Source organism: Malurus melanocephalus, unplaced genomic scaffold (genome assembly GCF_030028575.1).
Source record: "Malurus melanocephalus ecotype Western Australia unplaced genomic scaffold, MMel_1.1 scaffold_143, whole genome shotgun sequence".
Lineage (NCBI taxonomy): Eukaryota > Metazoa > Chordata > Aves > Passeriformes > Maluridae > Malurus > Malurus melanocephalus.
Genome location: NW_026623375.1, coordinates 1,422,134 through 1,443,265, shown reverse-complemented (window position 1 = coordinate 1,443,265; position 21,132 = coordinate 1,422,134). Strand labels below are relative to the sequence as shown.

The following is a 21,132-nucleotide window of genomic DNA, read 5'->3' as shown; positions in this document are numbered from 1 at the left end:
GTGGCCGGGCAGGACCCTCCACGGACCAGCCCCAGGGCGTTCTGGTAGGAGCAGCCAGGGGTGATGGGCAGTGCTGGGGATACTGGGAGGGGCTCGGTGTGGGGCCACTGAGAGCCCTGCATGCTGAAGGGCTGCAGTGGCAGTGTGGGAGGTGGACAGGGCCCTGTCGCCTCAGCGGAGGGATCCCTTGGAATCACAGAATCATGGAATGCTTTGGGTTGGAAGGGACCTTAAACCCATCCCTGAATTGGACAGGGACACCTTCCACTAGACCAGGTACCCCTCAGGCCCAGCTCCACTGCTTCTTTCCCTCTGTTCACTCCTCATTTGGCTGATTTGGTGCCTTGCCAGGTGCCAGCGGTACCAGCAGTGCCACAGCCCTGCCCAAGGGCTGGAGGGCTCCAGCCTCCCAGCCAGGCTCTCTGACGGGAGCTGGGACCACCAGGACAATCACCCGTGGATGATTTGGGGTTAACAAGTGGCTCCTGTAAAGGAGAAGCAAAGCAAGAGCTGAGATTATATAAAGGGGGCTGGAGGCAGCTGCGGCACAGGCTGTAATTAATTCCTGGCACTGAGGAGCTTTGAAGATCCAGGGTGGCGCGGTGCGAGTGTGAAGCAGCCCCAGGGTCCTCAGGATGCATTCCTGCTCCTGCTGYAGGGGTGCTGCGAGGGGAAGAGGGCAGCAKGGGGGTTRAGCACTCCACGGCCCCGCTGGGAGYTGGCTCAGTGCTGTGGTGGCCCTGCAGAGCCTGTCCTGCAGATCCCTTCTCCCTCTCAAATTCACATAGCGGTGACAGCTCCGAGCAGACCTTGGCAGGAGTGAGGGATGGTGGGGTGGTGAGGATAGGACAGCACTTTGTTGAGGCCAGGGACCGCTCAGGGAAATGGAAACTTTGTGTTAGAAAAACTTTTGTGCCCCCCAGTAAAGCCAGAGATTCCTTGCTTACAGAGCATCCCCATACTGGGGGCGCAGCTTGGGCTGGCTCCATYCTGGATTCACGCAGTGCTTGAAGCAGGGGCCAAACCATGAACATTTAGAGGAGTCAGGCAGTCCTGCCCGCCGGCCTGGCATCCCTCCTGGCAGCCCCAGCACTCGCACCGGGAGCAGTGGAATGTCCTGGTGCGGAATATCCCCCCGGTTTGGCCGCAGCCCCGGCTGGCAGCTCGGGGCYCTGGGCAGCCCCGGCGCTAATTGCCTGGCTGAGGCTGATCCTCGTTAGAGCAGCGGTTTCCCCATGAGATCATCTCAGCACGGCGCCTCCTGCATCCCATCCCTGCCGGGAAGCACAGCCAGAGCCACGAGCCACAGGACACGAGCTCCGAGCGCATCCCAAAACGGGCTGGAAGGCGCCCAGCCCCGAGCGATGGGACCCGGGAGATGCCCCCGGGCGATGCCGATGGGGGAGGCGAGAGCGGGGCAGGGATGTTCTTTACCCTGAGGTGACACGGAGGTGACACGGAAGTCTCCCAGCTCTGACTGCTGCTTCCCTGTCCCACGGCAGTGCCGTCGGCGATGCGAGCCATGGCAGACCAGGCTGCGGTGGCAGCGGACGCCTCCCCAGTCCTGGCACCATCCCCGGGCTCGCCTCGGCGTGGGGACACCGAGGGCACAACTCCCCATCCCGGCGGCACCAGGGAGGACCGGGACGGCTGCGGGCTCCTTCCCGGCGCGGACGGGGACACGAAGCGACCCCCCTCGCCGCAGCCCGGGGGGATGCTCCTGGCCGACCTTCCCCGGGCCCCCCAGTCCCGGCTGAGCCCGGCCAARTCGCGCACGGCTCCGCCGTCGCCCAGCGTGTCCCCGTCGGAGAGCCGAGCGGCGCTGCTCCGGCTGCGGGAGGCGCGGCTGGAGGACACGCGAAGGCGGCTGTCCGAGGCCGTGCAGGAGCCCCTGAGCCGCCTCAGCCGCCTCATGGCCGAGGACAGCAGCCCCACGGCCCGGGCCAAGGAGCCGGGGGGCAGCCCCGGGGGCAGCCGCGGCACCGGGAGCCGCCGGGTGCGGGACTGGACGCCCTGGGAGCCCACCCTGAACTGCCGCTACGAGATCTGCTCCTACGGGGACGTGATCCAGGTGGTGGAGGTGGCACAGAGGGACGCCGAGCCCCCGCTGCCACCACCCGAGGAGCCGCCGCCGGTGCGGTCCGGGGGCACCGTSCCGGGCCGAGCCCTCGCCTCCGTCGCCCTCCTCGCCTACGGCTACTTGGTGCTGCCGCTGCCGCCCTACGCCGCCGGGCTCTGCGTGGGGCTGCTCTGCGGGCTCCTGCTGGGTTTCCTCGCCATCCTCCTGCTCATCCCCAAGGCTCCGCCGGCCGCTCGGGGACCTTGGGGCCGCCTGCGCCCCAAACTGCTGCCGGGGGAGCCGCGCGAAACCCTCCACCTGCAGGTAGGAGAGGGGCGGTCCGGGGATCCCCAGGGGTGGTTTGGAGGTGCCCATGGCGAGCAGAAAGCAGCCGGCTCCCTCTTCCCYGCTGCTCCAGGGCTGGATGAACCAGCTGCACGTGTACGACCCCGAGCTTTTCCACCCGTCGCTCACGCACTCGGTGCTCGCCGCGCTGGACGGGGCCACCCTCAAGCTGTCCTACCCCAAGAGCAACATCCCGCGCCGAGCCACCTTCGAGGAGGAGATTCTGGACACCGTCTTTGTCAGCCACCGCTGCTACAACCTGACCGACGCCAAAGTGAGCCCGGTGGTGCCCGGGACCCTCCCGTGGGGACCCCCACACCTGGCCCGGCCTCACCCTGCTCTCGGTGCTGCAGGTGTTCCTGTGCCCMCCCAGCCTGGCCCGAAAGCGGACGTGGAACAAGAAATATCCCATCTGTGTCCTCCTTCCGGAGCCGGCGGAGGGAGAGGGAAGGAGCAGCGAGGAGCCCGAGGAGCTGCAGGGGGATGAGGGGACAAGGAAGGACAGGACAGGGCAGGACATCCCGGGGGACTGCAGGGACAGGTGCCTGTACCTGTTTGGGCGGACAGGGCGGGAGAAGGAGGAGTGGTACCAGCACCTCGTGCAAGCCTCCCGTGGGACACCCAGTGACACCAAAGCAGGTGAGGAGCAGCCACCACRGCCTCTGCTTTGCACCGGGACAGATCCTGGAACACAATCCCTTGGTGGGCAGCAATGAGTGTRGAGGGACGTGGAGGACCCCAAAGTGTAGCCAGGAGGGTCCACCCCATCAGCACGGGGTGGGTGGAATGTCACTGGCATCAGGGATGGGCCATGCCACCCTTCATGCCATCCTGACCCAACAATTGGATATCAGGAAAAATTCTTTCACTGAAAGGGCTGTCCAGGCCTGGCACAGCTGCTCAGGGCAGGGTGGAGTCACCATCATGGAGGGACTTAAAGCCCCGTGGATGTGGCACTTGGGGACATGGGGTAGCGGTGGCCTGGGCAGTGCTGGGGGAATGGCTGGATTGATGACATTGGAAGGATTTTTCAAGAGAAATGATTSTGTGATTTCACATCCCAGGCATGGGATCAGCCCCACAGAGCAGCGGCAGCAGCAGTGGGGGCAGCGCTGAGGACATCCCAAACACMGACCCAGCCAAGGAGCTGCCAGGAAGCGTTGAGGAGATTTACCTGGATTACAGCACCTACATGGCCCGATTTGTGCCAGCRCAGCGGGCACCCAGCCCGGACCGGAGCCCCTCTCATGGAGCCCTGAGCAGCCCCACGCCCACAAAGGTGAGTGGGACACACCCAGCCCTGGGCAGCCCCACGCCCACAAAGGTGAGTGGGACACACCCAGCYCTGGGCAGCCYCACRCCCACAAAGGTGAGTGGGACACACCCAGCYCTGGGCAGCCCCACGCCCACAAAGGTGAGTGGGACACACCCAGCYCTGGGCAGCCCCACGCCCACAAAGGTGAGTGGGACACACCCAGCTCTGGGCAGCCTCACACCCACAAAGGTGAGGGGGACACACCCAGCTCTGGGAGCGTGACTGGAGCACTGAGGGGAGGCTGATGGATCCTGCATGGGGACACTTCCAGTTTGTGGGTTTTTTAAGCAGCCAAGCCCTGGGGTGGGGGAGCACCAGGACAGCAGGTCCCTCTGCTCACGGGGCCACCTCGCTGCAGGGGCTGGTGGCTGCTGTCCCCACACAACTGGGTGAGGACACGGCAGGAATGGCCTGGATGAACGCGCTGGTGGGGCGCATCTTCTGGGACTTCCTCCGGGAGCAATACTGGGCCGAGCAGGTGTCCAACAAGATCCAGAAGAAGCTGAGCAAGATCAAGGTGGGAGGCTGGAGCACCAGATCCCTCGGGGAACCCTGCTCTGAAGGCCCCATGGCGGGTGCCAGGCTGTAGTGACCATTCCTGTGGGGTTTCCCTCCATCAGCTCCCATATTTCATGAACGAGCTGGCGCTGACAGAGYTGGACATGGGCACATCCATCCCATCAGTGCTCAGTGCCTCCAACCCCACCATGGATGAGCGAGGTAAGAGCCCCACAGAGGGACAGGGCTGGCTCCAGGACGGCTTTACTGAGCTGCCAGCCCTGTCCCTGAAGCTKGGAGGTTTGGGCAGTGCACAAGCAGCTCTGAGCCCTGTGGTGCTGACCTGCTCTCRCCCTGTCCCTCTCCCTGGCAGGGCTCTGGGTGGACATGGAGGTCACCTACAGCGGCTCGTTGCAGATGACACTGGAGACGAAGATGAACCTCAGCAAGCTGGGGAAGGAGAGCTGTGCCGAGGAGAGTGGCCCTGCAGAGGCAGGCGGAGAGGGGTAAGGGATCTGCCCACAGATGGGTTCAACCCTCTCCTTCTACCCCAGCGAGGCGAGGCTGCTGTCCCCAGAGCACCCCGTGATCTCCTGGGGCTCACAGGGCCAGGCCACGGCTGATCCTGCTGGCAGACAGCGATGCAGAGTCGTCCAGTGCCGGCTCCTCCGACGAGGAAGATGTCACCACTGCAGAGCCCCTGGGAGCCCTGGGGGAGCGKCTCCCCCCTCCTGGCACCGAGGGGTAAGGGGTGCTGGGGGTGCCATGGGGCGCACGGGGAGGTGCTGGGGGGTGCATGGTGCCACATCAGCACGGGGGCATGGGGACAGTCCTGGCAGGGCACACACAGCACATGGTGACAGCTTCCAGAGGGGACTCTGTCCCTGTGGGGTGCTGTGCAGAGGGCTGAGGGACCCCAAAACCCAGCAGGGCTGAGCTGAGACCCCTCTCATTTCAGCCACATCAGCAGCAACAGCACAAGCCGCAAGATCCTGCGCTTTGTGGATAAGATCGCCAAGTCCAAGTACTTCCAGAAGGCCACGGAGAACGAGTTCATCAAGAAGAAGATGGAGGAGGTTTCCAACACRCCGCTGCTGCTGACGGTGGAGGTGCAGGAGCTGGCAGGGACCCTGGCTGTGAACATCCCCCCACCACCCACCGACCGTGTCTGGTACCCGCTCTCCTTCCCCCCATGAGCGTGTCCTCCTTCCAGCCCCCTGCTCCCTGCTTTGGGCTCCACTGGGGCACAAACACCCCAGGGCTGCTMCCCAGAGGGGCTCACAGACCCCAGACTCATTTCTGTGCATCTCCACCCAGGCCAAAACAAGATCTGGGGCCCCAGAGCTGCCACCTCYTCCCTAAAACCCAGCAGAGGGACTGTGAGGGCTCCTGAGGGCCATCAYCACATCTTGGGGAGGTGATGCTTTCTGCCTCTTTCCTGTCCCCTCACAGGTACAGCTTCCGAGTGCCACCGCAGCTGGAGCTGAAGGTGCGCCCAAAGCTGGGCGAGCGGGAGGTGACATTCCTGCACGTCACCGAGTGGATCGAGAAGAAGCTGAAGCACGAATTTCAGGTGCCTGGCTGTCCAGGGGCTCAGCAAACACTGCTGAGGCCTGGGCATTGTTGCCATCAGGGAGAACCATGTTCACTTCAGGGTAGTTGTTTCTGCAGACCGCCAGCATCTGGTCTGGTCTGGCCAGCCCAAAACAGTGAAAACACAGAACCCAAACAATGAGCTCCCGGGCTGGTGCTCTGAGCACCACAGTGCTCAAGGAAAAGTGATTTCCCCCGATCATTTGCAGCCCTGCCTATGCAGGGAGGGTTTGGGATATCAGGCAGTCCCTGCAGACACCCCTCAGAAGGGTTGAATCCACCCATCCGCTCTGTTTTGGGGATGTTTGGGAGATTTACTTTCCCAAGGGTTTGTTTCCAGCCTCTCATCACTGGGCAAAGAGCAGAAATGTCCTCACAGATATTTAGCACCCTCCAAAAGCCACTCATTTGGGTGGCTTTGAAGTGCTGGTCCCTCCCCTCTGCTGTGATCATCCCTGCAGCCACAGAGGTGGCAGGGCAAAGAGAAACTGTTCCTGTTTGCCTCCAATCCAGGATCCAGAGCAGGAGTGTCCTGGGGTTGCTGCTGCTGCAGGGGTGGGAGCCCAGGAGCTCAAGATCATAGCCCCTGACCCAAGCATGGCTTTTGCCCAGCCCCCTCCAGGCAGTGTCCCCGTGGTGTTCAAACTCACTGATTTGCTACTYTGGATTCCCTTTTTCAGAAAATTCTGGTGATGCCAAACATGGACGATCTCATCATTCCCATCATGCGCTCTGGCCTGGATCCTTGGCCACCCAGCACGGGACTGCCCCGGGAGCTGCCAGCCAGGGGGGACAGGAGGCTCTGAAGCACAACCCCAGGGGCAGGGACACTGCCCAGAGCTCAGGGACCTCGCTGGGACATGGGGACAGCCAGGACCTGGCCGCTGACTGCACCCAGGGCTGTGCCTGGATTCATCCTCATCCTCTGCTTCTGCAGATGAGCCTCCTCAAATCCTGCAAGCACACGTTCAGGGCACAACCGGGCTGYTGGAGACCCAGGAATTTCATGTGCACATTCCCAAGACTCCTGGTCAAGCAGGCAGTGCTGGACAGTGGAGGGCTGGGCTTCCCACTGRCTTGTTCCCAAAGAAGGTGCAGGAYGCCCAGGCTGGTTCTGCACTGAAGGAGTTGGGATGATCTCTGATCCCAAAATCCCTGCTCCCTCCCCACAGGCAGCTGGGCTGCGAGGAAAGCACAGGAGGGAAGGGAGTCCCAATGGAATAAATCCATCGCTGCCCAGCCCTGCCTAGCAGCCCTCGTGTTGTACCCACATTCCCACCTCTGCTCGGGACTCCGGCCAGGATCGGGGGATTTCAGCAGGGGGAAGCCCCTGGGCTGCACCTTCAGCTCAGCAAAAATGGTGCCTGGGGTGGGGGGGAGAGGCAGTGAGGGGAGAGGTGGTCAGGGGGCTGGGGCAGAGGCCGGTCACGGGGAGGCCCTGTATTCCCAGTGGAAACTGGTGCTGGTTTGTGTGCCGCTCTCTGCTGGGTGAGAGGAAGAGGAGCCTTCGTGGTGCTTGGRGTGAGTGGGAAAAATCCACTGGGCAAAGGAAAAGGAGGATGCAGAGGGCAGAGCAGATGCCTGCCTGTCCCAGTTAGTCCCTGTCCATGTGGGCCGGTCCCAGTGCCACCTCTCCCATCCTGCTGAGGAGCCTGAAACAGGCAGGACACCCCTCCAGAAGGACAGGGAGCAGGTGTGGCTCGGAGCCCCTTTATTGGAAGTGCCCAGTCAGGCAGCTTCGGATTTCCATCCTTAGAGCTCTTCCTGCACCCCTGGCTTCTCCTTCACCAAGTGTTTCTTCTGAGGGCCCTGGAAGAGAGCAGAAAGGAGGGTTTGGTGCTAAGGACATTCAGACCTGACCTGCATGGCTATATCTGGGCTGTGGGGACAGCAGCTGGAAAATGGGGTTATCCCACAGCAAATCAACCCTAAGGGAACAGATGGCAGGAGTTGCTTATGTCCCTCAACTTCCAGACAAATGTGATGTTTTACCACGGAATCTATGGGGYGAAAAGGCAAAGAAAAGAGCTGCACYCAGGTCAAACCTCCKCCTGTCACCAAGCTCCTCRTCACAGCAGMTCAGGCTCACAGTGACACAACAGGCTCCTGACACTGAGCTGAAGGAAATCAGCTTAACCTCTAAAGAGCTCTGCACAGGCAGTGCCTGACCAATCCCCCTGCCAGTGCTAAGGAGGCTTAGCCAGCTTCACATGGCATTTCTGGCTGACAGGCCAGAGCCAGACCCACTTTACATCTGCGTGGAATCCAGGCACTCGTTTCCTTCCCTTCTCCTTCTCCCTCTCCTGGTTTACTCAGTGCTTCCTCCACTTCAGACTCAGACTTGCACCAGCCTGGCGAAGGCTGAAAAACTATTCAGGAAACTGCTGTGTTGGGATTATTTAATTTTTTTTCCCCTGGGTTGAAGAAAAATACACTGCTTGGCCTTCTCTGTCAGAAAGCTTCTGACAAAAGAATCACAGATTTGCATCCGAGTTTGACCCAGACTTTTTTCCTCTAAGAACATTAAAGCTATAAATCATTCCAAACAAACCCAAGCAGCGCACAATTCCAAGTGAAAGGGACCATATGGCCAAGACAGTGCCTGCCAAGTTAACTGCTTGTTTAAAACTTCCCGTGGTAGATGGGAACTGGTTGTCCATATGCTCTATTATCTGCTGGTTGAGTTGTCTTGGATCRCTCACACAACCATCACGTTCTTCCTCAGCATCATTTCTGTTGTGTGAGCTGAACTCATGGCTGCCTTTAGGCAAGAGAGTCTCAAACATTCATTTGGCTGTTGTTGTATCAAGAATCAGGCCACAGAATCGTGGAATCAGAGAATCCTGGAATGGTTTGGGTGGGAAGGGACACAAAWCTCATCCAGTTCCACCTCCCTACCYGTGGATATGTCCCACTAGAAGATGCTTGCTTGCGGTTAGTGAGTTTCTTTCGCCCCACCATGAGCTGGGGGCAGCCCAAGGAACTCACCATGAAAGCTCTCTTCTCCTGAGCTGTCTGGAAGCGGCCGTGGCCAAATTTGGAAGTGGTGTCAATGAATTTGAGCTCAATGGCTTCGTGGGCACGGCGGCTCGTGTGCACCAGGAGGGACTGGGAAAGAACAGCCACAGCACATCAGGATAATTGTTACAGAAAATCAGGACAGGCCTCATGATGGCCTCATGCAAACAGGGTTGGAATATCCTCTGAACAAATATCCCCACAAAAATCTGTGTTTTCAGAGCAACACCCTGGTGCTCAGGTGGTAGGTGATGCCTCACATAGCATCTCACAGAATCACAGAATTAACCAGGTTGGAAAAGATCCCTGAGATCACCAAGTCCAAACTATGACCCAACACCACCTTGCCAACCAGACCATGGCACTGAATGCCACATCCAGCCTGTCCTTAAATCCTGGTGACTCCACCACCTCCCTGGGCATTCCAGTCTTTCTGTAACAACCCAAGGTTTCCTTTCTGAAATGAACCACAGCCCTCAGAGCTGAAGCTCTCCAGAGAGGCTCCATCTGCCTGCACACACATCACAAACCCTCCAGTGGCCTCAAGACCACGCTCATGTGCAACAYAGCACCGAACACCCACCAGTCACCCTGCCCAGCATTTGGAGGGTTCTCCATGTGGGGAATGTGCTCCTGGGGAGCCGCAGCCCATCCTAGCCCAGTGTTCTCACCTTTCGGAGGGTGAGCACACGCTTCCTGGTTCCCACCACACAACCCTTCAGCATGAGGAAGTCGTTATTGACTTCCCCGTAGTGAGGGAAACCACCCTGTGGGGAGAGCAGAGGGGTTGGTTGGCAGAAGAGCTGGCTGGGAGAGCCAGGAGAGTCACAGCCCCATCACCCCGCAGCCCTCACCAGAGGCGTGATGGTCTTCTCCGTGATGTCGTAGTTGGTCGAGGCGTTRTTCCTCACCACTTTGCCATCCTCCACGTGGATCCCGCGGCCAATGCGGTAAATCTGGGGACAGACAGGCAGCAGAGATGGAGCCTCTCCYGCCCCTTGCTCAGGAGYGTCACAGGGTGACAGAATCCCACAYAGCATGATACGGTTTTCACCAATGTGCTCTCGAGCAGCAGAAAAGCACCAGGAAAATCATGGAGATGTCCAGGGAAACATCCAGGAGGATGAGGGAGCTGAGGGCACCGTGRGAAGGAGGATGGTGACAGGGTGGGGGTCTGAGGGAGCCCCCTGGGCTGTACCTTCTTGTTGATCTCGGTGCGGTGGTGGTAGCCCTTCTGGCCAGCCCGGGCGATGGAGTAGCCCACGCGGGCCGGGTGCCAGGCCCCGATGCAAGCCACCTTCCGCAGGCCCTTGTGCGTCTTCCTGGGCAGCTTCTTGGTGTGCCAGCGGCTGGTCACCCCTGGGAGTGAGGGGACAGCAGGCAGGGTCAGCAGGGAGGGGCAGGGCTGGGGCTGGAGCTGGGGCTGGAGCTGGGGAGGGAGGGTCCCATGGTTCTCCTGGGGGAGAGTCCTATCACTCTTCTATGGCTCTTCGAGGAGGATGTGCTGGGAGGAGATCAGGAGCTGTTCTCACTCCCCATGGCTCTGCTCAGATGTGCTCTATGTTCTCTGCACACAGCCAGGAATACCCACACCCCTGCACACGTGTGAGACATTCACATAATCACAGGGACAATAAAGATCCCCCCAGTCCCAGCCCCTGCCACAAGAGCTGGTTGCTTTATGTACCAGCAGTGCCTCTGAGCCTCCTGGGAAGCCTCTGGATACAGCAGACAGCACAGCTTTCACTGGCCTTAATCTCAGGCAAAACCTTCCCACCAGAGGTTACCTTGCCATCTCCTTTGTGTCTGCACCAGAGAGGCCCCTGCTGCACTTTTCCCTCRCTGGAATCCCTGAGATTAAGGAAACCAAGCTCTGCCACAACTGAACTGGATGTCAAGCTTAGGATCCCGAGGCTCTTTCTTATTCCCCGCACAAAGCTGGGGGTTCTCAGCATGGTTAACACTCTCTTACCCCAAAATCACCTGCTGGGCAAAGCCACATGAGAAGGACAGAGCCAACCCCTGGTACCTTTCATCCCGTGGCCTTTGGTCACGCCGATGACGTCGATCATCTCATTCTGGCTGAAGACACTGTGCACAGAGATCTGCTTCTCCAGCCTCTCCCGGACCCAGTCGACCTTCTCAGCCACTGTGCCCCCATTCAGCTGGATCTCCATGATGTGGGCCTTCTTCTGCCTCAGGGGGAGCAGCCTCATCTGCAGCACACAGCGTTCTAGGGTGACATGTAATCCCTCACCCCATAGATAGGAGGGTACAGYAGGGCTGGGTCAGAGAGGCACAGGAGTAAGCAGAGCAACTGCTTCACCACCCTCTCTGCCACAGCCGTCCCCTTCCATGGCAGCCCTGGGTCAGCAGCYCTTTACATCTGGGATCTCGTGGAGCCAGCTCCTTGTCTTTCAGCCAACTTAGCTCTCCCCAGACTCCAGAGCAGCCCTTAACTTCAGGGATCAGCATGAAAACGGGCCCCAGTGTATCCAGCAATCAGCATCTGCCCAAACCGTGCCTGCCCGTGGGGTTATTTTTGCCCAAAACATTTGACACCGGTTGCTAATTTGAGGTGATCATGAGGCCCAAGGTCCCGTGCTGACACAGGACTCAGGACCTGCCCAGGCTCTGCCCTCCTCCTGCTCCCTTCCACGGGGTGTGTGGGCTCCCATCAGATTGTGGGGGCTCCCCAGTGTTCCCAAACCACAGCCCCACAGCAATCCTGGATCAGGGAGCCCTGGGAGGGGACAGAGGGGACAGAAGGCAGCCAGAAAGGTCAGCCAGCACCTCTGTCACCCTGTCTCTCACCCTGTGCTCTCTCAGCCTCTGTGACCCTACCAAAACCCCTCCTGATCCCATTTCCAGGTCTTTCAGAGTGGAGAAAACCCCTGAGCCCCCCCGCTCATGCTGGGGGAGAGGCTCTGACCTGTGTGTGCATAATGACACGGATGACCTTGCAGTACTTCTTCATGGCTGCAAAATCCTTCTCCAGCTGCCTTTTCCCAGCCTCGTCCTGCCATTTTTTGCAGTACTTGGTGAAYGCCTTCTTCTTGCTCTTGTGCCTAGGACAGAAGGGGTTTAAGATCCATCAGAGCTGATAAAGGGCTTGTGACAGGGCGGAGAGGGGACAGGTCACCTTGTCAGGCAGCTCCTCGGAGGCACAGGGAACCTGCAGATACCTGAGCCTCACCTGACTGTCAGGACCCCGAGATGGGAAGAGGAAAGTGGATAATGAGCCGTGCAAAGGGCTCGTTCAMGGGTAATTCAAACCTTTCCGCATGAGGAATGCGGCTGTCTCCCACTGACTGACTCAGCGCCATCAAAACACAGGCGCAAAATCAGGGACAGGAGAAAGAAGGGATCGGAGGCTTGCGGTGGGTGGGTCTCCATGGCACTGCCATGGGAGATTCCTGCAGCCAGGAWATCACAAAGCAGCCAGGCACTTCCCTGGAGGCACGGGGTACCTGTGGGTACCTGAGCCTCACCTGAATGTCAAGGGCTCTGGGTGGGAAGAGGGAAGGGATTGAGTCGTGAAAAGGAGAAATGGGATCAGAGGCTTGTGGTGGGTGGCTCTCTGCGGGTGGGTGGCTTGTGGTGGGTGGCACTGTCACAGGAGACACAATTCCTACAGCCGCCCCTGAGGAAATCCGTGTTTCCACTTCTCTCTCTGAGGAGGGGTGCTGATATTTATGAGGGCCGGGGGCCACATTCCGCATCAATTTTCCCCTGGTAAATCAGATTTTACTCCATTTGGTGCCTCAGCTCAAGAATTCTGGTTAACTTGGGAGCCCAAGCTGCACAGGGAAAAAGGAACCTGCCATCTGATATTGTGGAGAGAGCTACCTTGGTTGGACTATTAGAATAAATTTGCATAACCATATGCAGCTCTCCAGCACCGGGCTGAGTGCACTGTCTCTGTGCATGACTAAATAAGCAGCAGTTTCACTCCACAGGAGCTGTTTGGGTATCCTGGAGAGCCTGTGGAATTCCTGCCAGGGATCCCTCACAGGCAGCCACTCAGGAAATACCCCTCTCTGGGAATGCTGGAATCACTGGGGTTGGGAAAGCCCTCTGAGATCGTGGGGTGCAGCCTGTGCCTGATTCACACCTTGTCACCCAGCCCAGAGCACCAAGTGCCACATTTGGTCATTCCTTGGACACCTCCACCCTCCAGAGTGGTGACTCCACCAGCTCCCTGGGCAGTTCCTGTGTTTAATGACCCCTTTTGGGAGCACGCACCAGTTCTTGTAGAAGCGCCGCCGGCACTCRTCGCTGATGTGCTCAGCAAAAACTGTCTTGAAATTCCTCAAGCCCTTGGGAGTCTCGATGTAGCCCACGACCCCCACCACCACCATCGGGGGCGTCTCGATGATGGTCACAGCCTCCACCTCCTCCCGCTTGGAGATCTCTGCAAGGCAGCAAAGGGAAGCAGTGCTCAGCATCCTCTGGGATCAGATTCCCTGAAGGATTCATGGCTGGGCTGTCACAGGGAGCTCTGGAGACACGGTCATGCTTCATCTCAGCCAGTCCCAACCTTCCCAAAGCRCCACTCACCACCCCAGCGTGGAGATCTCCATGAAGCCCCACACTCAGCCCATGCTGAGATGACATTTGACAACACAAGACCTGGATTTAACCTGTGGGCTCCACCAGCCCTTTCCACCAACAGCCTTTCCCAACAATCCTATTCCCTCCTGGACRTGGCTCCCTGCCTCCTTACTGAGCCCAGGCCTGTGCACCTCCCGCACAGTGTGCGTCATTCCGGCTTTGTAGCCCAGGAAAGCCGTCAGGTGGACCGGTTTGCTGGGATCATCCTTGGGCCAGGCCTTCACCTTCCCTCGGTGCCGGCGGCTCCGCTTGTGGGGCAGGAAGCCCAGGTGGCCGTGCCTGGGGGCCGAGAACTTGCGGTGGGACTGCGGAGAGGAACAGCAAAGGGAGGCTTTGCTCTGGGCTCCTGGGAGATGGGACAAAGGGAAAAGCAGCAAAAAGCACAAGGAAGACCTCCTTTTACATGGGAATGACAGTGAGAATCTGGGATTCTCTTTGATTCATGTCAGGGTGGGATTTTGTCCAAGCTTCTGTTATGTACATGGAAAAATGTCACAGAATCATGGGGTAGTTTGGGTTGGAAGGGACTTGAAAGCTCATCCAATTCCAACCCCAACACCTTTCACTGTCCCAGGTTGCTCCAAGACCCATCCAACCTGGCCTTGGGCACTKCCAGGGGTCCAGGGATAGCCACAGCTTCTCTGGGCACCTGTGCCAGGGCCTCCCCACTCTCACAGGGAATTCCTTCCCAGTATCCAGTCTACCTGTCAGTGTGAATTTACTAAATTTCTGGACAAATGACACCACTTAAATAAAAAACTTAACATGATCTCCCTCCTTCAGCTTCTGTTGAAGGAATTTAAAGGAGAAATGCATTCTTTTCTAGGTATGTCTTTTTCCAGGTATGTCTTTTTTCAGGTCTGTGCTCTTAATTATAACAACTTATTTTGTATCCTTCAGCACCAAAAAAGGTCTGCTTGAAATTCCTGGGCTTTGTGTCATCAAGGCAAATGGCACAGAACAAGCATAGCCAAGGATGAACAAACCAGGGGAAAGGATGCCCAATGGAATAGGTGGTAGGAACATGCACACAATATCTAAAGGCACCTTGAAAGCCAAGTGAGAAGAGATAAATATCTAAATCCTAGTCACAAGCAGCGAAGGGTTAGTTCTGCACCCACTGCAGCTCCCTCCTAGTTCAGATCAGTCCCAGAACATGGCTGTGCTTTCCACCAAGCTCATTTTCCAGCCTGAGTGGAACTCTGAGGATTCTGACCCCATTCCAGCAGCACCAGCAGGAGCACAACCCAGCCCCACTCGCTGACCCTCTGCACACAAGCGACTCCAGCAGAGCTGTACCAACCATGGGATGTCTTCAGCCTGGGGCAGCAGCAGAGAGAGGCTGTCAGGAAGTGCCTCCCCAGATTAATACTTAAGATGGTTATGGGTCTGAAGACACAAATTTAGCTGCTCGCTTCACCCGCTGCGATATTCATTTCATTCCTGGCAGGTTGGACTCGACAGTTGTGGTGTGATAAAGGTCACTTGCTGCTGGCTCAGTTTACGCTTCTCCCTCCTGAGCAATCACAACGGGAATCAGGGCAGTTTCCAAATGGGTACCACAAACCCGCAGCTGTGAACACCTGTACCAGGTACTCCCAGCACAGACTGAAAATCTCTCCATCAGCCCAGGCAAAAAGGCTTTGTCATTCTGGCTGGAAAAGAGATCGAGACAATAGATCGTGGAATCACAGAGCAGTTTGGATTGGAAGGGACCCTAAAGAACACTTTGTTTCAACTCCTGGCATGGGCAAGGACACCTTCCACTGTCCCAGGTTGCTCCAAGCCCTGTCAAACCTGGCCTTGAACATTTCCAGGGATCCAGGGGCAGCCACAGCTTCTCTGGGCACCCTGTGCCAGGGCTTCCGCACCCTCACAGGGAAAGATTTCTCCCAGATATCCCATTTATCCCTCCTTCTGTCAGTGGGAAGCATTTCCAGCAGGCCAGGGAGTGGTTCTGCTCCTCTGCCTAGCCCTGGGAAGCACATCTGGGGTGTCGTGTCCAGCTTTGGGCTCTGTTCAGCAGGACAGGCAGCTCCTGGAGCGGGGCCAGCGGAGGCTGCGGGGATGAGGAMGGGCCGGGAGCATGTCGGTGCCCAGGGGGGGCTGAGGGAGCCGGGGCTGCTCCGCMTCCAGAGGAACCCCAGCCCAGAGGGGACCCCATGGCTGCCTGTCCCTGTGTGCAGGGAGGGCTCCGAGCAGGGACCAGGCTCTGCTCCAGGGGCCCAGCGATGCTATCAGAGGAACGGGCGAGAGCTGATGCCCAGGAAGCTCCACCTGAACATGAGGAAGAACTTTATCCCTGCGCAGAGATCGAGCACTGGAACAGATCCCACAGAGGGTGCGGAGTCTCCCTGCCTGGAGACAYTCCAGAGCCACCTGGACACAGTCCTGCGCCGGGTGCTGGGATGGCCCTGCCGAGCACGGAGGCGGCACAGACGGGACAYACTGAACCCTTCCATCCCGGGATTCCGGGATCCCCTCACGGAGGGACACGGGAACTACAACTCCCGGCGTGCCCCGGGGCCACCGCCATATTCCCCCGGTCCCGCCCCCTCAGGGGTCGCCGCCATATTCCCGCCCTCCCGCCCCCAGGGGTCGCCGCCATCTTTCTCCGCCGCCACYGCCGCYGCCGCCGCGATGCCGGAGGATCACGACTGGGAGGCGTACAAGGTGCCCCCGACCCGCACCCCYGTCTCCGAGAGGACCACGTCGGTGCCCAATCCCGTCGACTTTTTCCAGACCGCCTTCAGCTATGTTATCGACGCGCCCGTCACCTTCGTCCGAGGTACCGGCGGGACGAGATCCACCCCCGCCGCCCCCTCTCCCTGTGGGAGTTGGGCAGCGATGTGGGGACGGGGACACCGGGACGGGCACATCGGGGCACGGGGCAAAGGCGTGAGGACACGGGCACCTGGACAGGCAAAGGGCACACGCAAGGACACAGAGCACGGGTCCTGCCAGTAACAGCATAGGCACAGGGACAGGACACTGGCACATAGAGCCATGAGATATTGACAAGAATACAGCATGGACACAGGGACGTGGGACGAACATAGGGACATGGGACATACAAATACACGGCATGGACAGAGAGACAGGGACATGAGACAGAGCATGGACACAGGGACAGACATAGACAGGGGACACACAGAAGAACACAGCACAGACACAGGGACATGGCACAGACAGCACAGCGTGGATAGTGGGACAGACAAAGRGAGATGGGACACAGACAAGAACACAGTATTGATAGTGGAACAGGGACATGGGGCACAGCATGGACACTGGGACAGATACAGGGACATGGGGACACAGCTTGGACTCTAGAAGTGCAGGGGCTTGGGATGCAGGGACAGAGTAACAGCATGGGCAAGACATGGGGGACAGCACTGACAGACACACAGGTGGGTGTGAGCTGGACATACATGGGCCTATTGCTGCTGCCTGGGAAGGTGGCACCGGGCTGTGCTGCCCCTTGGCACTGGGGGCTGGGGTGTGTGACCAGCCTGTCCCTGCAGGTTTGATTGAGCGGTTGCAACCCAAGGACAAGGCCCACTACTACCACCAGAAGTTCCGCCGTGTGCCCGACCTGAGCGAATGCCTGGAGGGTGACTACCTGTGCTACTATGAGGCTGAGGCGCAGTGGAGGAGGGACAGGTATGGCTGTCCCCAGACTGTCCCCATGTGAGGTCCCAGCAGAGCAGAGCTCTGGGACCTGCAGCATTTTGGATGTTGGGCTGCTGAGGCAGCACCTCCAGCCCACCCCATTAAATGTCAGTGTCCTGCTGTCCCTGGAGCACACCTGGGCATGGCATTAGGGACCAGGATCCTGAAAAACCCTTGGTTCAGCTTTTCTGTCATCTCATCTCATGGCTGCTGTTGCGTTCATCACKATCTTTCCCACAGGATGGTCGATCAGCAAATCGTGGAGATAGTCCGGGAAAGGCTGGCTGCGTGCAAGCAAAGGGAAGGGCCCAACCAGTTCCAGAACTGTGCCAAGGAGATGGAGCTGCTGGCACAGGTCACCAAGGCCTACCAGGACAGATGTGAGTATGGCAGCAGCACAGAGGGAAAGGTCCTAAACCTAGGGAAAGGGAGTTTGAAACCGCATCCCAGTGTTCATGGAACACAGGCTGGTGGGAGGCACTGCTCAGACATTCCCTTTCTTTTTCAGATGGTGAACTGGGTTTCCATGGAAATGCACGGGATTGCCTGATGAAGCAGAAGCACAGGATGATGGAGGAGAGGAAAGCAGAACAAGGAAAGGAGTAGAGCTCCTCCATGGTGCTGGTACCCAAGTGCATGTTGCCTCCTTGACCTCTGGTGCTGGTGGCCTCCACAATAAAGACATCTGTACAGTTCCRATCTGTATTCATTCTTTGAAGATTTCTGCAAAGCCCAACTCCAGGCACTTGGGGCTGCCAGTACTGGGATTTRCCCTCTGGACCTCTCCCTCTCCTCCATGAGCCACCAGAATACTCGGTGTGCTGCTCTGCCCAACCCTGACTGTGAATTCCTTAAGTCTGGGTAAAGATGATGTGACCCTGGAAGTGCCCAGCYCCAGGCTGRAGAGAGCTTGGAGCAGCCAGGGTTAGTGGAAGGAGTGTGTTAGTTATGGCAGGAGTTGGAACGGGATGAGCTTTCAGGTCCTTTCCAACCCATCCCATTCCAAGATTTAACCCACCTGCCCTGCACACCCAACCCCATGACACCAACCACCGATTCCTCGTTCTCATATCATTTTATTCTGGTACAAAACCCACTTAGGTCGTGGCCACAGCTGCTGCCTGGGTCCTCTGCACCGACACTCTCGTGTGGGTCTTCGCCAGGTGATCAGTAAACTCCTGTAAAAAGCACATCAGTTTGGATTATTCCCTCAAACCTCACAGGTTTGTCAGCACCACCTCCTATCCATGGCATGCATGTGGGACCAGGTAGCTCAACTTTTAAACTACCAATTCTTTGGGTACAGAAATATAGATTTTAAGGACAAGAAGGGTAAGTCTTGAGCTGCAGGCTACCAAAAGGCTCTTACCTGGTAAGGAGACTTGGTGAAGACAGTCTCTTTCCAGAGGTCAGGAGTCAGGTAACTGTAGGTTTTGGAGATGGCATCAAAGGTGGCTTTAGCTGCAGAGAGATGTCATACGCTGCCCATTAATTGCTGCAGAACCAGCTGCTGATCCCACCCACAGCTCCAAAATATCCCCCAGTCACAAAAATGTGGAATTTTGAAAGGACCAGGGAAACCACAGGAGGGTCTCTCTGATGAACCCACAAAACYCAGGTTTCTCTCTCTCTCCAGTTACGACAATTACACTACGGCACGCAAGTGCAATCGCGCAGATTGGGAGATTCTGGGGTGTCAAGCCTAAAACCCACAATTTCTGTAAYTTATACAGAACTCGAGGGTTACCTGCAGCAGGACTAAGCTGCACAGTCAGCAGAAGTCTTGGCTTCTGCATCATCACCAGAGGCACAAACACTATAATGAAGATGCTGTGCCCCATCAGTGACAAAAGCGGCCATGAGCTACGTGCCAGTCCCAGAGCTCACCAAAGTTGCCGAGGGTGGCCGTGCAGCCCCGTGCCGATGTGTAGCAGTCATCGATGCCAGCCATCATCAGCAGCTTCTTGGGGACAGGGGCRGACACGATCCCGGTGCCACGGGGAGCCGGGATCAGACGCACCAGTACGGAGCCACAGCGCCCAGTGACCTGCAGGGACAGGGTGGGTCACAGCTCCAGAACACAGCCCTTGAACAGCCCCAGGGCCAGGCTGGCAGGGGACACTCACCTTGCAGGGCACCGTGTGCGGCTTCCCGATCTTGTTGCCCCAGTACCCACGTCGCACAGGCACGATGGACAGCTTGGCCAGGATGATGGCCCCRCGGATGGCTGTGGCCACCTCTTTGGAGCACTTCACCCCCAGCCCCACGTGGCCGTTGTAGTCCCCRATAGCAACAAATGCCTGTGGGCAGGAGAGGAGTTTTCACTGCTCCCTCAGTGGCATCTCCCACCAGGGATACTCTGTGGCCTGTGCTCAGCAGGAACACACAGCTCACCCCCAAACCATGCACAGCACAGCTCACAATTGCTGAAACTCATTTTTCCCCTCAGACCTCATCCTTCAGTCAAAATCAGACAAGGCTACAGAACTGGGATTCAGTTCTCTGCTGCGGCCTCACACTGGTCAGAACTGCTCATGATTTCCAAACAGCATTTCCTCTTTATACCCAAAACTTCTCCCTGAAAACCCAACACTGCTGTGASAAAGGAATTAAATTTTGCAGTGTCCAAATAGCTTGGTTAAAAGGACTTTTAAAAGTCTTGCAGTCTAACGTCTATACCAGTGCTGCTTCAATGAACATCTGCACACAACTTGGTTTTTTTTGAAGCTAATAYACTCAGAAAACTATTAATCATCCTCACAGCAGAACACTTACTAAATGTAACAGAAATGAGGATTTGGAGCGATTAAAATGTCACCAAATATTCAGGAAGGAAGTTGTGAATGTGACAATGCAGAAGAACAGGGGATTACCTTGAACCTAGTGCGCTGCCCAGCACGGGTCTGTTTCTGAACAGGCATGATCTTCAGCACCTCATCCTTCAGCGAGGAGCCCAGGAAGAAATCGATGATCTCCGACTCCTGCAAGAGTCAGGTACTGAGCACACAGGAATAATGGAATCCTGGAATGGTCTAGGTTTACAGGAACCTTACAGATGTGCTAATCCAACCCCTGCCATGGGCAGGGACAGCTTCCACTACCCCAGGTTGCTCCAACTCCTGTCCCACCCGGCCTTGGGCTCTCCCAGGGATCCAGGGGCAGCCACAGCTCCTCTGGGCAACTTATGCCAGGGTCCCCCCACGATTACAAGAACTCCTTCCCAATAGCCCACCTTGCCCTCTGGCAGTAGGAAGCCATTCCCCCTTGTCCTGTCGTTCCAGGCCTTGGTCCCAAGTCCCTCTCCAGCTCTCCTGGAACCCCTTAAAGCGCTAGAAGGGGCTCCAAGGTCTCCCCGGGCCCCCTTCTTCTCCAGATGAACACCCCCAGTATGTCTCTGACCCTTCATTTCCACGACCACAGCAACTCACCTTGATGGGAAGCGAGAAAAGATAGATCTCCTCAAGAGACTTGATCTTCATATCCTTGACCAGGCGACCGAGTTTGGTGACAGGAATCCACTGGCAAAGACATGCATGGACAAGAGTCACCAGGTGCCAGCACCCACCGGGACCCGGCTCTAATGCCCCATCCTCGCGATTTGGCAGCACACCCAGCCCCGGGTCCCGCACCCCCGCTCCCCACTCACCTCCTTATCCTCGGCTTTACCTCCGCGGGCTCCGCGTCCTCTCCCGCGGCCTCTCCCGCGGCCGCGGCCGCGGCCCCGCAGCCCGGTCCCGAATCCACCGCGGAAGCCCCCGCGGGCCGCTCCTGCTCCTCCCGCAGCACCGGCGTCGTCCGCCATTTGCTGGAACAAAGCGGGGCATGAACCGGGCCCCGCTGGCCGCGGATGGGGCCGGATGGGCCCGGCGCCGCCCGGTCCCCGCCGCCATCGCTCCCGCTGTACTTACGTGATCTCTCAGCGTAGAAGGCCGCGCTTCCGCGCCGCCCGCTATTTATAGTCCGCGCGCATCTCGCGAGAGCAGCACCCGGCGGTGAGGACCCTGCGACCTGAATAAGGAAT

The 21,132-nt window shown here is 58.1% G+C and overlaps 4 protein-coding genes and 1 non-coding gene across 5 annotated transcripts in view; 2 read left to right on the top strand and 3 right to left on the bottom strand.

Annotated features, from left to right (window-relative positions):
• Positions 1-7,085, top strand: part of LOC130576525 (testis-expressed protein 2-like) — a 10,242-nt gene extending 3,157 nt beyond the window's left edge. The window contains exons 3-13 of the mRNA XM_057371266.1: positions 1,503-2,383; positions 2,478-2,678; positions 2,758-3,043; positions 3,469-3,683; positions 4,078-4,236; positions 4,340-4,439; positions 4,591-4,723; positions 4,824-4,961; positions 5,176-5,388; positions 5,670-5,790; positions 6,491-7,085. Of these exons, the coding sequence (XP_057227249.1) occupies positions 1,503-2,383; positions 2,478-2,678; positions 2,758-3,043; positions 3,469-3,683; positions 4,078-4,236; positions 4,340-4,439; positions 4,591-4,723; positions 4,824-4,961; positions 5,176-5,388; positions 5,670-5,790; positions 6,491-6,616 (2,573 nt within the window). The 3' untranslated portion in view covers positions 6,617-7,085. The remainder of the gene's footprint in view (positions 1-1,502; positions 2,384-2,477; positions 2,679-2,757; positions 3,044-3,468; positions 3,684-4,077; positions 4,237-4,339; positions 4,440-4,590; positions 4,724-4,823; positions 4,962-5,175; positions 5,389-5,669; positions 5,791-6,490) is intronic.
• A 308-nt stretch (positions 7,086-7,393) lies between these two features.
• On the bottom strand, positions 7,394-13,741 carry RPL3L (ribosomal protein L3 like). The gene is made up of 9 exons (XM_057371262.1): positions 13,555-13,741; positions 13,074-13,242; positions 11,761-11,896; positions 10,858-11,044; positions 10,027-10,187; positions 9,683-9,784; positions 9,500-9,595; positions 8,799-8,918; positions 7,394-7,619 (listed from the first exon to the last, which is right to left on the bottom strand). Exons 1-9 carry the CDS (start codon positions 13,592-13,594, stop codon positions 7,563-7,565), a joined length of 1,068 nt encoding a protein of 355 aa, XP_057227245.1. The 5' UTR covers positions 13,595-13,741; the 3' UTR covers positions 7,394-7,562.
• A 2,272-nt stretch (positions 13,742-16,013) lies between these two features.
• On the top strand, positions 16,014-17,807 carry NDUFB10 (NADH:ubiquinone oxidoreductase subunit B10). Its single transcript, XM_057371259.1, has 4 exons — positions 16,014-16,230; positions 16,964-17,102; positions 17,352-17,491; positions 17,620-17,807. The coding sequence occupies exons 1-4, from the start codon at positions 16,083-16,085 to the stop codon at positions 17,715-17,717; spliced, it is 525 nt and encodes a 174-aa protein (XP_057227242.1). The 5' UTR covers positions 16,014-16,082; the 3' UTR covers positions 17,718-17,807.
• Positions 17,808-18,167: 360 nt separating this feature from the next.
• On the bottom strand, positions 18,168-20,945 carry RPS2 (ribosomal protein S2). Its single transcript, XM_057371258.1, has 7 exons — positions 20,758-20,945; positions 20,540-20,629; positions 19,985-20,092; positions 19,238-19,411; positions 18,999-19,158; positions 18,481-18,572; positions 18,168-18,289 (listed from the first exon to the last, which is right to left on the bottom strand). Exons 1-7 carry the CDS (start codon positions 20,911-20,913, stop codon positions 18,209-18,211), a joined length of 861 nt encoding a protein of 286 aa, XP_057227241.1. The 5' UTR covers positions 20,914-20,945; the 3' UTR covers positions 18,168-18,208.
• LOC130576546 (small nucleolar RNA SNORA64/SNORA10 family) lies at positions 18,662-18,799 on the bottom strand. Its single transcript, XR_008965667.1, has one exon. It is a non-coding gene; the product is annotated as a small nucleolar RNA SNORA64/SNORA10 family (small nucleolar RNA).
• Positions 20,946-21,132: the final 187 nt, after the last annotated feature.